A 13,179-nucleotide genomic window follows, 5' to 3' on the forward strand; every position below is an offset into this window, starting at 1 on the left:
GTAATTTAGAAATAAAAACGACACCATAAAAATCATTCCAGTCCGACACTGTGTATATGCATACAACCCTGATAATATACTGTTGTATTCTGTTATCTTGGAGAAGCAACACCTCTGCTGATTTAATCTCAAGGTTTTCAATAAGGTTAAAGGTAAATAGGCTGCAACTTACGCTTTCTTCCAGATATTGGAGCAATAGGTTCTAAAAAAAAGTAGTTATATTTTAATTCATACTTTAAACATTTACATTATGTTACGTACAAGGCATGCTCTCAGGATGAAATGCAGTCTTTTATCATTTTATCTTTTAAAATCATGTTATAGTAAAGGGTATAGCATGGGTCTGTTTAAAGAAAAACAAAAGGGTATCAACTGGAACTATAACAGCCCTATCGTAGTGTATCTATATTATATATATATATATATATATATATATATATATATACTCGAGAAGAATGCTGCTGCACACCAGGATTTATCGTGAAAAAAGTTTGATCAAATAAAGTACTGACTTTTTTCACGATAAATCCTGGTGTGCAGCAGCATTCTTCTCGAGTGGATATTGTATTCCTGTATTGCACCCAGGTGTGTAACTCTTTATGTGTGTGCCCTAGCCCTCCAATGCATATATATATATATATATATATATATATATATATATATATATATATATATATATATATATATATATATATATATAAAAAAGTATGTATGAGCAACAAAGAGTATACTTTGTATATTTAAATACAAGGGAGTGTAAAGAAACACTCCAAGTATATGCAAGTGTTACACTTTATTAAGATCCCCCTCATTTATAGTTCTATGTAACCCCAAGTTAGTATTGCATTTTACATTTTTACATTTTAGAAGTGCTGCCCCTGCTGCAACTGCCTGTTCAGTGTTCTACTAGTGATAAGCAAATTTGGCCAATTTAGCTTCACCAAAAAATTTGCCAAACTGCTAAAAAAGGCATTAAAGTCTATGGGTGACTTTTTTATTGTAGCAACTTTTTCGTAGCAAAACATATTGGAGTCTATGGGCAACTTTTTTTCTCACTCCAATTGCGTTAGTCAATGGGAGTTTTTTTTGTCAAGTTTTTATCACTCTAAAAGCATTGTCAATGGATATTTTTTCTCACTCCAAATGCATTGAAGTGAATAGGTGTTTTTTCTTGGAGCTGTTCTCTGCGATTTATCTTTGCGGCAAATTTTTGTTGCAGTTTCATGAAAAAATTTGCTGATGACAAAATTTCTAATTTCACTACAAATCTATGCATGATGAATAAATGTGCTTATCACTATTCTCTACCTATTTGACTCTATATATCTGTATGCAAAGAGACATACAGATTTGAATGAATATTGCCTGAGGAGCCATTCTTTTGTTGAACCTACTGTACCAAGCCTCTAAAAGATCACTAAGGATCGTATGTAAGATTGCTGAAGCTTTTCAGCTTGAGCAATCTTTAAGGAAAAAGCTCAATCAATCTTAAATCAGGTCCTATCTGGCGAAGATCTTACAATGACTTTACTTTAAGCAGTTAAGGAGCTGGGTGGCTCAACAGTAGAAAACAATTTGTAGGACCCTTCACAAAAGAAACACTTTTTTTTGGAAGAACCCTATAGTTGTTGGAGGGTGTAGCAGTTTCTAATTAATGCATGGTGAGGATTCATCATAATCTGGGTCAGTCTTTTAATTACCAACCAGAATTCTAATTGAATCCTCAGTACTGACAACAAGTATTGCTAAGATACTCACTTCCTTTAAATCTTGTAGGTTTGCCTGGACTTGCCAGCTCAGTTATCCAATCTAAAAGCAAAATAATAATTATTTTGGTTTCATTCAAACAGAAATACTGTAGGCATGTTTACAATATTTGTATCTATAAAACAAATATCAAGGCAGGCCACATGTTCTAGGCATGATGTTGCCATTAAAGGGATGCCATTCCAAACTCTGTTTTCAGTTCAGTTGTTTTCAGATTGTTCACTTTTTTAAGTTGCTTTCCGTGTTTTATTTTTGATTATATTTCCAAAATTGAAGTTGAAAGTTTAATGTTCCTGTCTCTGGTTTTTCAGTCTGGCAGCTCAGTGATCCCGGTGCAACTTCTGATATGTTTCAATTTGCTCCATAAGTTCTAAGTAGGATCTATGGGGAATATACGTGCAACTATTGTATCAATTCTAACAGCTGCCTTTAATGAAACTCAGGGACTCTGCTCAGAAGGGCTAGGATAAGAAATGTATCAGTTAATGTATCAATTTAGAACAGTTTACAATGATTCCCCTCCCAGAGCAGCTTTAGCAATACATAAGAAGGGGAAAATTAAACTTTATATTTCAATGAAAAAAGTATTTATTGCTGATGAACTATCTGAAAATAACTGAACTGAAATAAAAAGTGTTGGAAGGTGAACAACCCGTTAAAATAATGCCCATTTGTAGCTTTACAATTAGCAGTTGTGCCTACTGAGCTTGGTTTTGGGTTTTGGATGAAGTTGTTTTATAAACTAGGATATAGGCAGATTTAATTTAGACATAAGGTTGAACTTGATGTGTATATTCAAGAAAGACTTAAAACTTCAATATGTGGCTTTATTTTATGTTTTATATAACCTTCCACTATAACAAATAAACTTCTGAATTTAACATGTACCTGTTGTAACTGGAACTCCTGGTTCTGAAAAAATAAAATAAAAGAACAAAATGTTGATACAGGATTTTTAATATTTTATTCTTGAAATTGTAAAATTGCAAGAAAATTAGATGCTGCATGAAATTAAATCTGCAAAGAGAAACATTGTGCAAAGAGAATATGGGTTTTGTCTGCTTTAAATAACAATGCACTGCATACATTGCAAGACTGGAAGCAGCATCCTGATTGGTGAATATGGTATGCATGCCAAATAGGTTGAGCCAATAATATAGACAAAGGATGGGAAGTAGAAAGCTTCCAGTCTTGCATATATTGCAAGACTGGAAGCAGCATCCTGATTGGTGAATATGGTATGCATGCCAAATAGGCTGAGCCAATAATATAGACAAAGGATGGGAAGTAGAAAGCCTACAAGATTTTTTACATATACTTGCCTCCTTCATATGGCACTGGTAAAGTTGGTTTCTGTGTCTCTACCACCCATTCTCCTAAAAAAAAAATATAAATATTGTTTCAAATTATAAATAGTGTGAACAATGTGTCTAAGTTGTCAAATATCTCTTGATTTTTTTTGTCTGTCCTAATCTTAATCAATAGATGTTGCTCTATTCAAGATAGAAATTGCATGATTGTGTAACCATCTGGAAATTAGTATAAAAATGAGTCCAACCAATGATAGAGATGAATTATCAGCTGTTATCATCTGTTTTTAATATAACAGGCCAGGCAAGTTTGGGTGGTTATCGTCCAAAACAATAGTTAAAGAATATAAATTAATTTAGTTCAAACTCAACTGTATGACTGATTGTGCCCACCCAAAATTTATTCCAATATATTTAACCTATAAAGTATATTGAACACATATAATGTAATTTAATACCTACAGAAACTTCTCATTTTGATAATAGTTGGATTTCCATGTTAAATTAGGTTTAAGTAAAAGTTTCTGGGCCCCCAAGAAAATTATTTTATTGCCCCCCAAAGCATTAGGAAGATGATTTTCTTCATAAATACATATATGAAAATGTGCATGTCACTAGACTCCTTCAGCACACAGTGACCATACTGTGCCAAAATTTGTAATTCTGAGCCATAAAAATATTTTTTTCTATTATAATAATATTTAACTTACCATTTGTCTGTGCAATTGGAGTGATGGGTACTACAAAAACAGAATCACATAGCAATTGTCATTTCATATATATATATATATATATATATATATATATATATATATATATATATATATATATATATATATATATATATATATATATATATATATATATATATATATATTAGAAACCCCATGTTACATTTTATTAGGGAACCAGAAGAAAATTGTGTGAAATCCGAGACAATGTAAACTCGTGGAAATGCATTATGCATTATATATTGGTTAAATTATTGAACCACAAAAAGGGTGTTTAATTAGGTGAAACTTAAAATAAGGGTATGTAAAATTCAGGTTTTACTGTATATTTGTGTTTATTGTTTTCTTGTTATGAAGCAATATAATATATAAATGGTATAACTTAAGAAATACTATGTTTATGTTAGGTACAGTTAGAAGGTTTAGGAGATATAACTTTTTACAGAAATGGGGATGGCACTGTAAGGATTTATTGCTGGCATAGTTAAACCCCTTGCGCTTATTGATTTTCAATTTAGAGATATAATCACCAGCAGTAAAAATGAGCCCTTTTGTTTTGGAAATACTTACTCCCTTCATAGTAAACCTTTTCTGTTGGTAGATTTACTTCAATGATCCATATGCCTATAGAAGAAAACAATCAAAAATGTAATTTGTTCCATAAGCCTAGAATAAAGACACTTGTTCTGGAAACGTTATAACGTATCTGCTAAAATAAATCTCCAACACTGTGATGTATGATATAGATCTATAGCAAAATAATCTCTCGAGTTGAAGCTAATTATCATATACTTTGAGTAACATGTTATTTTAGAAAAATCTGCAACTGTTATACAGTATATTAATATAAATTGTCTAGCATTTTAATTATAGTTTGTCAACTTAAACAACTTAAGCCATCTGCTAATTTTTTCGCAAAACTTTGGTAAAAAAATCACTGCTCCAAAAAAAAACGCCAAGACATAAAGTTGTCATAAAAAAAAAAGGCCCATTGACTTTAATCCATTTGGGCAAAAAAGTGGTCATAAGAAAAAAACTCCCTTTGAGATTAATGCATTTGGGGACAAAAAAGTAGTTAAGAAAAAAAAGTTGTCATAATAAAAAAGGCCCATTGATTTATTTGGAGCTAGAAAAATTGTAGAGAGCATAAAAAATTGTTGCTCATAAAAAAATGTTGATGCCTATTGACTTCAATGGCTTTAGCTAATTTTTTGATGTTTCGCAGATTTTTCTCCACTTCTCAAATGTTTTTTTTTGCAGTTTTGCAAATTTTCCAGCAAAGTGAAATCACTATTGCTGCTCATCACTATTGTCTAATTTACATTGTCCTCTGTATACAGTGTTGTCTTGTTAATACTGGAAGCTTAGTTTAGGTGGTTACAAAAATAAAGGGTCATGAACTGACTTGTCCAGAGTCACAAAGCTGGCACAGAAATGTACTGCAGTTTTCCAAAAATGTGTGTTTACTTCTAACCCCATGCCTCTCCACTAATGTTCCTCCTATTCAAAATCAGCCAAATGTGTTGATTACCTTTCTTTCCAGGAATAGGAGCCATAGGTCCTGTAAAAGTTTAGCATGCAAAATAAGTAGTAATCCAATTATATGACATTAAAATAAAACATGAAATGTGTGATTAAGAATCTAAACAATAAAAGAAATATATGCTGTGCTTGGCATTGACAAAAAAACAATAGTTGGGTGCCTTTTACTGGCTTGATGTTAATCCTTTCATAAACAGATAGATTCATCTAGTGCACTATTGATATGTGGTCTTTTTAGAAGAGTTTTTTACCCTGTAAATACAAGCTTCAATGACTTTTTTATTATTTAGAGATACTCCATTTGTGTTTCCATATGCAACTGATTTGTTTACCTCTTTTTAACTCAGTAGTTGAATCCTTACATTAAATTTTCAACTATATTGTTGAAATCAACAGTGGTCAAGCAATGTAATGTTTAAAAAAATATACATTTAGTTTATTCTCATACATGCATTCTTTTTTTTTCTTTGATGCTTTATTTAATAATAATGTAATCATTCACAAATTCTTATATATATATATACTTATATATTCATCTTGTCCAATACCTAAGTTTGTAGCATTCAATTTTTTTGTAAAAATTTAGCTTAGTCCATTGAAAATATACACATTTTGGGAAAGGTAACTCAAATCTATATGTTATTGCATGAACACAATGTGTGGAAACCAAATGAAAAATAGACAGCATAATAAAATCCACCCTAATGATAAAGAGATCAGAATATACCTAATTCCACTACCGTGTGCTGAGTTTCAACTCAATCTGGGATTACTTTTTGTTTAAATATTTTTTATATGCTATACTTACTTCCCCTAAATTTAGTAGGTTTATCTTCAAATGTATATTCAGTGATCCAATCTCCTAAAGAAAAAAAGGTTTTTAGTTAGAAAGCTAACAATTGTATAAATAAAACAAACAAAGTTTGGACAATATGGACACTACTGCCATGCAGCGTGTGGATCCTACTTCGGTCTTGACCTGCAAACTACAGTATCTGTGTACAATTTGTATGGTCTTGCTGTGCCTCTTTATTTTGAGTATTCTCTTTCCAGGCAGAAGTGCTCCTTTGTAGAAGCATTGCAATATTCAAAGAGATATTGATAAGATTTGTTGCATGTATTCATTTTGTAGCTTAATAATGTTTCAGTGGATTTATGATTACCTGTTGGAACAGGAGCTTCGGGTGCTTTGGGGAAAAAAAGGAAAATTGTAGAAATTAAGAGACAATAGCTTACATATAAATGTAATAAATTAAATTTTCCTATATTTTGACTACACAATATGCAAGTAAATATTTAAAAAAATAACTTTACTGTGGTAATCTAAAATTTAATATCTGTTTTAGTTGTTTTAGAACAAATCAAACCCAAATTCCAATTTACCTAAGTACTCGGTCAATATGTTTGTTGATGTAGTAGTTTGTATTGCAGGAAGGGAGGGTATGAGTGTATGCTTTATGAATTTTTGCACAGTTTTAACTAGATCCAATTTTTCAAACTGTCCAACTTGGTTTAGTGGATTTAATAAGTTTAAGAGGGAACTTAAAATGAACTCTCTGTGACTAGTGTAAAACTTAGCTTCCACTACAAGGCACACAAGCAAATAAAAGATTTAATCATACTGAGCCACCCATGGGACTTATACATTTCCCTTTTTTCCAGTTTCATATCAAATCTATTTTCTTCATTACCAGACATGTTTTTCTGTTATGTTCCTCATATATTTGTCCTTCGACTTCTGTTGTCAATGTCCATGATCAACCACTGTTTGATTATTTTGCAGCTTCTTTTGTCTTATTCTAAGTTTGGCTTTACTTTTAATTATTCTTGTTTTATATCACTTAATTTCAGGCATCTTTATTACATCTAAACAGATCAAATTTTTTAATATCTTCCTTTTAAATATTTACACAGTATTGACTTTGCATAAAATGTGTATTTTCACACATTATTTTTGGTTCAAGAGATAACTATCCAAGATTAAATAATCATTGTAAATGTAGCATATGTCAGAAGAAACAAGATGTGGACCTTTTCTCTTAGTATATATGTATAATGTATGCCGTATACATAATCAGAATACCTTTGCAATATGGAGATTTTGCCTTGTGTTTAACCAAAAATTTTACCTCTAAACATTGCAGGGCTCTAAAAACTATACAGATTTTTTTCATTAAAATATACTTTTCTAGTAGTATGTGCCATTGGATAATCCTAAATAGAAAACTACCATTTTAAGTACTAATGGCTGCCCCTGGCTCACATCATCCATTGTGCTCACACACAAACAAAGAGCAAACATACATGCTAGTTCATCAGCAAATGAATGGACAGAGCTGTTTCCTGTACTCCCATGTTTCTTCCTGTTACAGTTAGAACCTATATTATTTCCTGTCTGGTGATCTTTGAGGGAACACACACACCATGGCAAAATGGTCAAGGTGAAAAATGTATAAACAATACTGTTGTTAAGTATTCACTTTAAAGGTAGATTTTCTATTTAATGATTTTTCACATGATATAGTTACTTTCCTGAGGATTCCAGTCTATATATATGAACTCACTTTGTACATATGGCACTGGAACAGATGGCTGTAATGTTTCTATAATCCACTCTACAAAAAAACAGAAATAGCATCAGCTACTTTGCAGCTGTCAGTTACCCAAGTTTAGGGACTGACACACAATATATTGTATACGTACTTTATATGAAATGTGTAACACAAGCATGCTCATGGCTGCTAAAGTAATTTCAGTATAGTTTTACTCAGTTCAGGTATTTATCAAAATTCTAATTTGTGTAAAGTTAGAGGTGTTCAATATTTGCTTATTTCTTAAAAAATCCAAATATAAAAAATATGTTTGAATAAAATCATGAAACCATTTTAGAATACAAATAAATTCTAATAATGTATAATTATTTAAGTCTAGGAGACAAAGTAAAAAGGTTTATCTTTTAATTCAAAAATAATTACTACATAGAGGTGATTGGGCAAGATTTTTAGATGTTTTACCCATTAGAGTAAAAATGTCAAAACATTTGAAAAACTTGTTCTGAAAAAATACTTTGCCATAGAAAGCTTCTATTGACTTCTACCTTAACTAGGCAGCTAATAGATGCCAGTTTTACATTCCAGTTTTATGATTTTTTTAACTTAATACATTAAAGTATAATTTTAGAGCAATATTTATATATTATTAGTAGGGATGGGTGAATTTTTTCGGCTTGTTTCGTCAAAAAAATGGCGCCCATAGACTTGTATGGCTGCGTGCGTAAAAAAAAAAGACACACGTCAAATTCCCATAGACTTTAATGGGCATCTGCGACATTTCGCCTGCGGGGAATTTTTGCCAAAACGGAACGGGTCAAATTTGCCCATCCCTAATTATTAGAATTTATTTGTAACTAAAACCTCTATCTATCCATGAATGCCTGCTTCTAAAATCTTTTTAACAATAAATAAGATAGTGTTTAACTTACCAGGTGTCCCTGAAATTGGTCCAATAGGTTCTACAGAAAAAAGCAGCAATAGAAATTATACTCATAAAAATTATACTTATATCAGACAAATTGCTATCAAACTGTATTGAACCTAAACTAGGAAATATGCACATCAGTCATGCAATTATATAGTCATGCAATTATATATGGTCACATTTGTCATAACGTGTGGTAAAAAAAATTATGAGAAGTCATCATATTTATGATTAGATTTTTGATAAGATGTTTGATTAGATGTTTCATAAGAGCCACTGCATTATATTATATCCAATGCAAAAGTGGAATATATGCTATATAAAAGCTTATGTGGTTGCCATTGATCTACTTTGATGTGAGCATGCACAAAAGTAAACATATTTTGCTATTGTGCACTTTTCATTTGATAAAAAGTTGCCCTATATATTTGATTGATTATCCCATATTGGTATATTGTATATACCAATATTATATACAGTTTCAATATTGGATAATCATAATTCATGATCCATTGATAGAGGGCTGATGTAAAGCCCAAAGCTTTGCCTATTTGTGGCACAATAAAACACTGTTTTCTTCACTAATTCAGTGTGCTGCTGGACTGGAATCTTTATATTGGATGTTATCTCTGGAAGTAGTGATGATGTGATAAATCTTTGTTGTGTTTATATGAGCATATATGACATTTCACTTGATATTTATACATTATGTTACACATCATTTATTTATTTTGTACTCACTCCCTTCATATTCTTCAATTCCTGTTGGTGATGTGACTTTTATGATCCATTTGTCTAAACAAAATTATAATAAAATGCATTGATTAATGATAAAATGTGTGTTTTTTTTATAGCCTATGCACTCTGCCATTTTTATAATTAAATATTAATCTCCTAAGAAGAAGTAATTTTTTTAACTAATATAATGGCATCTGACATAGTTAGTACATATGTATTACAGTTAATAACAGTTATCATTACATTTAGATATATGAGCGTCTCAAAATGATTATCTGAATTTGGTAATTACCTTTCTTACCAGGAATAGGAGCAAAAAGTTCTAAAAAAACAAACAGAGAAACAGAATCATAATAAAATACTTTTTTAGACTTTTATTTTTAAAAAAATGATGTTTAAGGGGAATAATTGGCCGACTTTTTGATTTTGATTTAATTACTGTATATCAAAATATTGCTTAGAATTCAGTTTTTTCAGTCTGATAACAATAGTTTTTGGGTGGAGAAAATACATGATTTTAATTATGTGATTTAATTAGCTGTAAATATATTTGCAATTTTAAAAAAGTATTTGCTTATACATATATACATGAGTCTAGGAACAATGTAGTGGAAACATAGCAATATTAGCTGACTTCTAAATTGTTTCAGGAGTCAGAACCAGGAGTACAGAGAATATAAACAGTCAATCACAATCTGCTTTCCATAGCAATTACATTTACAAATAACTTTAAAAGCATTGTCTTTGTAATTAATGTCTTTGAAAATTGGTTACATATTGCATATTATATTCCTATGCAAAAAACTATTGTTTCCTTTATGGTTTTACTGGTTAAATGTTAGTCAGTCTCATTCTGCTTATTTATAAAATGTCAGGAATATACATTTAGGGGCACATTTACTTAGGGTCTAATATTGAGGGTTAATTAACCCTCAATATTCGACTGTCGAAGTTAAATCCTTCAACTTCGAATATTGAAGTCGAAGGATTTACCGCAATTCGTCTGATCGAAGGAAAAATTGTTCGAATGATTCGAAGGATTTTAATCCATTGATCGAACGAAATTCCTTCGATCAAAAAAAGCTTAGAAAGCCTATGGGGAAGGTTGAGGTTTGGTAGGTTTTACTTGGCGAAGTAGGGGGTCGAAGTTTTTTTTAAAGAGACGGTACTTTGACTATGGAATGGTCGAATAGTCAAACGATTTTTAGTTCGAATCAAAGTCATGGTCGAAGGTCGAAGTAGCCAATTCGATGGTCGAAGTAGCCCCAAAAAACTTTGAAATTCAAAGTATTTTTTCTTCTATTCCTTCACTCGAGCTAAGTAAATTTGCCCCTGAAAGTAATAACTATATATTGTATTATAAAATTTTAAATAATCATACTCACTTCCTTTAAATTTTGTTGGTTTGTCTTCACTTGCTAATTCTACAATCCAGTCTGCATAAAAAAAGAAAATAGTATTATTGTTTACTTATCATTTATATTAGAATTTCTGTTTATGATACTTTTCTCAATTAATACCTAAACAATGATATCATAAACACATTCTACAATACTGTTCTTCAAAATCCAAAAATACTAGGAGAATAATGTTAAAAAGAATAAAGTTACATTAATGTATTATAAATTAGAATTATTTGGAGATTTTGCATTCATGGAAAAGGCCTCCCATTTATAGTTTTTATTAGTATCTTAACAAATCATCTATGAAGAGAGTAATTTATTAACATTTTAAATCAACATTTAAAAGCTAAAACTCCTGAAATTGAGTTATGCTTTAAAAAACTTGATAGTTGTATATGTATCAAGCACAAAAAAAATAAATGTAGAACTTTTGCATCTAAAAGCTGCCAAGTTCATGTGAAAGTTTTCAATGCAAACTTTTCAAAATTTCAACCCATGGACTATGATAGCATACACATTCAAGATATGTGAGCTATTTTTCATGATTTTATTTAAGGAAATATGTTATATTCTGATATTTTATTAAATAAGCCAACATATATATTTGATAAAAATGACATTTATTGGAAGTAGAAAACACCTCTCTCATTAAAAAAAATTGGAATTTTGATAGATAAACCCTTAAGAAATATAGAGATTTACCTTTAAAAAGTGGTTCGTCAGGTTCTACAAAAACATTCAAAGAAAGAGTATTATATATGATGTGTGTGTTTGTATAAATATGTATATATCATATCCTATTGATTTATAGTTCTTATAAATATTTAGGGGCAGATTTATCAAAATGTGAGTTTAGAGCTTAATAAATAAAAATGCATCCAAGTTGTATCCATTTTTATGGAATTTTTATAATTGTATTTATTAATGGATGAAACTTAGAACATGGTTCTAAAAATCCCATAGGAATGAATAAAACGTGGGTGAGTTTTTATTTACAGTAGTAAGCTCTAAACTCACATTTTAATAAATTTGCCCCTTAGTTGACAGTGCTTTGCATCATCATAACCTTTCCCTTTTATAGCTGTAATAAAATCGGGGCAAGGAACTATAACATTATTATTTCGATTGTACAGTAGATATTTGTACTTACTTCCTTCATATGGCACTGGCACAGTTGGCTGTTCTGTTTCTATTGTCCATTCTCCTAAACAGAATAAAAATATTAATATGAGTATATTTCCAATGCTAATTATTAGATTTTCTGTTTGGTAATTGTTTTCCTATGTAATAATAGAAAATGGTGCACACAAAAAAAAATTCAACATACAATCTATACAAACTCCATTCTACTTGACATTATACTCTGTGGTTTTCTAATTTCAATAAAAGGTTCTCTGTCAAATAAAAAAAAAACTACACATCAGTGCAAATTTATCAAAGTGTAAAATTAGAGCTCACCACATAAAATTCAACTGTATACATTCTTTAGAAGTGTATTTATCATTGGGTGAAAAGTTAGAATTCACCATTTGATCAATGTCCTTCTAAAAATCCCCCAATAATAAATAGAGAGTGGGTGAATTTTTTTGTGGTGAGCTCTAATTTCACACTTTGATAAATCTGCCCCTTGGTAAGTGCATGGTAAGGTTACGAGAATTGGATGAAAAGTAAAGTTCAGGAAAGGTGAACACAAGGATCATTTGCACATCTCTCAGGAATAATGTACATTCCTGCACATTTGTCATTGGAATGAATAAAAAGTGGTGAGTTTTTTCTCACATTTTGATAAATCTTCCCCCTTTTGTGTAAGCATTTTATATGGTATTCCATGAAAGCAAAAGTTGACAAATTCCCCTATGGGATATTTTACTCACTTTCTGTTCCTGGAAGTGGAGCTAAAGGTTCTGCAAAATAAAGTGGACCGGTTAAAAAATCCATATATGCAAAATAAGAAAAAAAAAGGCATAACGATGTATTTAATTGGTGGATAGTTGTAATTGCAATTATTTTTTCTATCTAATAGATTACATGACAACCCTGCTCAATTGTTTTATTTAAAATTATCTTATTATTTGGGTTTAAAATAATTTATGTTACTATGATATGATATTTCCTGTTAGATATATAACAAGCAGATTAGGTATTATGTGTGATTTTCCTACAGAAATACAGTCCCCGCTGCATAGTTAGTTTTCTAAATATTCACTATTC

General features: G+C 30.5%; 1 protein-coding gene across 13 annotated transcripts in view; it reads right to left on the reverse strand.

Annotated features, from left to right (window-relative positions):
* The window catches only part of LOC108696888, a 369,929-nt gene that overhangs the window by 154,298 nt on the left and 202,452 nt on the right, over positions 1 to 13,179 (reverse strand). For 12 of the 13 annotated variants that reach the window (XM_041569828.1, XM_041569827.1, XM_041569829.1 and 9 more), the window contains 17 exons: positions 12,843 to 12,872; positions 12,119 to 12,172; positions 11,671 to 11,694; positions 10,951 to 11,001; positions 9,858 to 9,887; positions 9,569 to 9,622; positions 8,832 to 8,861; positions 7,915 to 7,965; positions 6,514 to 6,537; positions 6,159 to 6,212; positions 5,340 to 5,369; positions 4,379 to 4,432; positions 3,788 to 3,817; positions 3,090 to 3,143; positions 2,656 to 2,679; positions 1,759 to 1,809; positions 173 to 202 (listed from right to left, as the gene is read on the reverse strand). In XM_041569828.1, coding sequence (XP_041425762.1) covers positions 173 to 202; positions 1,759 to 1,809; positions 2,656 to 2,679; positions 3,090 to 3,143; positions 3,788 to 3,817; positions 4,379 to 4,432; positions 5,340 to 5,369; positions 6,159 to 6,212; positions 6,514 to 6,537; positions 7,915 to 7,965; positions 8,832 to 8,861; positions 9,569 to 9,622; positions 9,858 to 9,887; positions 10,951 to 11,001; positions 11,671 to 11,694; positions 12,119 to 12,172; positions 12,843 to 12,872 — 675 coding nt within the window. The remainder of the gene's footprint in view (positions 1 to 172; positions 203 to 1,758; positions 1,810 to 2,655; positions 2,680 to 3,089; positions 3,144 to 3,787; positions 3,818 to 4,378; positions 4,433 to 5,339; positions 5,370 to 6,158; positions 6,213 to 6,513; positions 6,538 to 7,914; positions 7,966 to 8,831; positions 8,862 to 9,568; positions 9,623 to 9,857; positions 9,888 to 10,950; positions 11,002 to 11,670; positions 11,695 to 12,118; positions 12,173 to 12,842; positions 12,873 to 13,179) is intronic. The other variant, XM_041569821.1, reaches the window with a different exon arrangement.

The sequence above is a fragment of the Xenopus laevis genome, chromosome 7L, assembly GCF_017654675.1.
Source record: "Xenopus laevis strain J_2021 chromosome 7L, Xenopus_laevis_v10.1, whole genome shotgun sequence".
Taxonomy (NCBI): Eukaryota; Metazoa; Chordata; class Amphibia; order Anura; family Pipidae; genus Xenopus; species Xenopus laevis.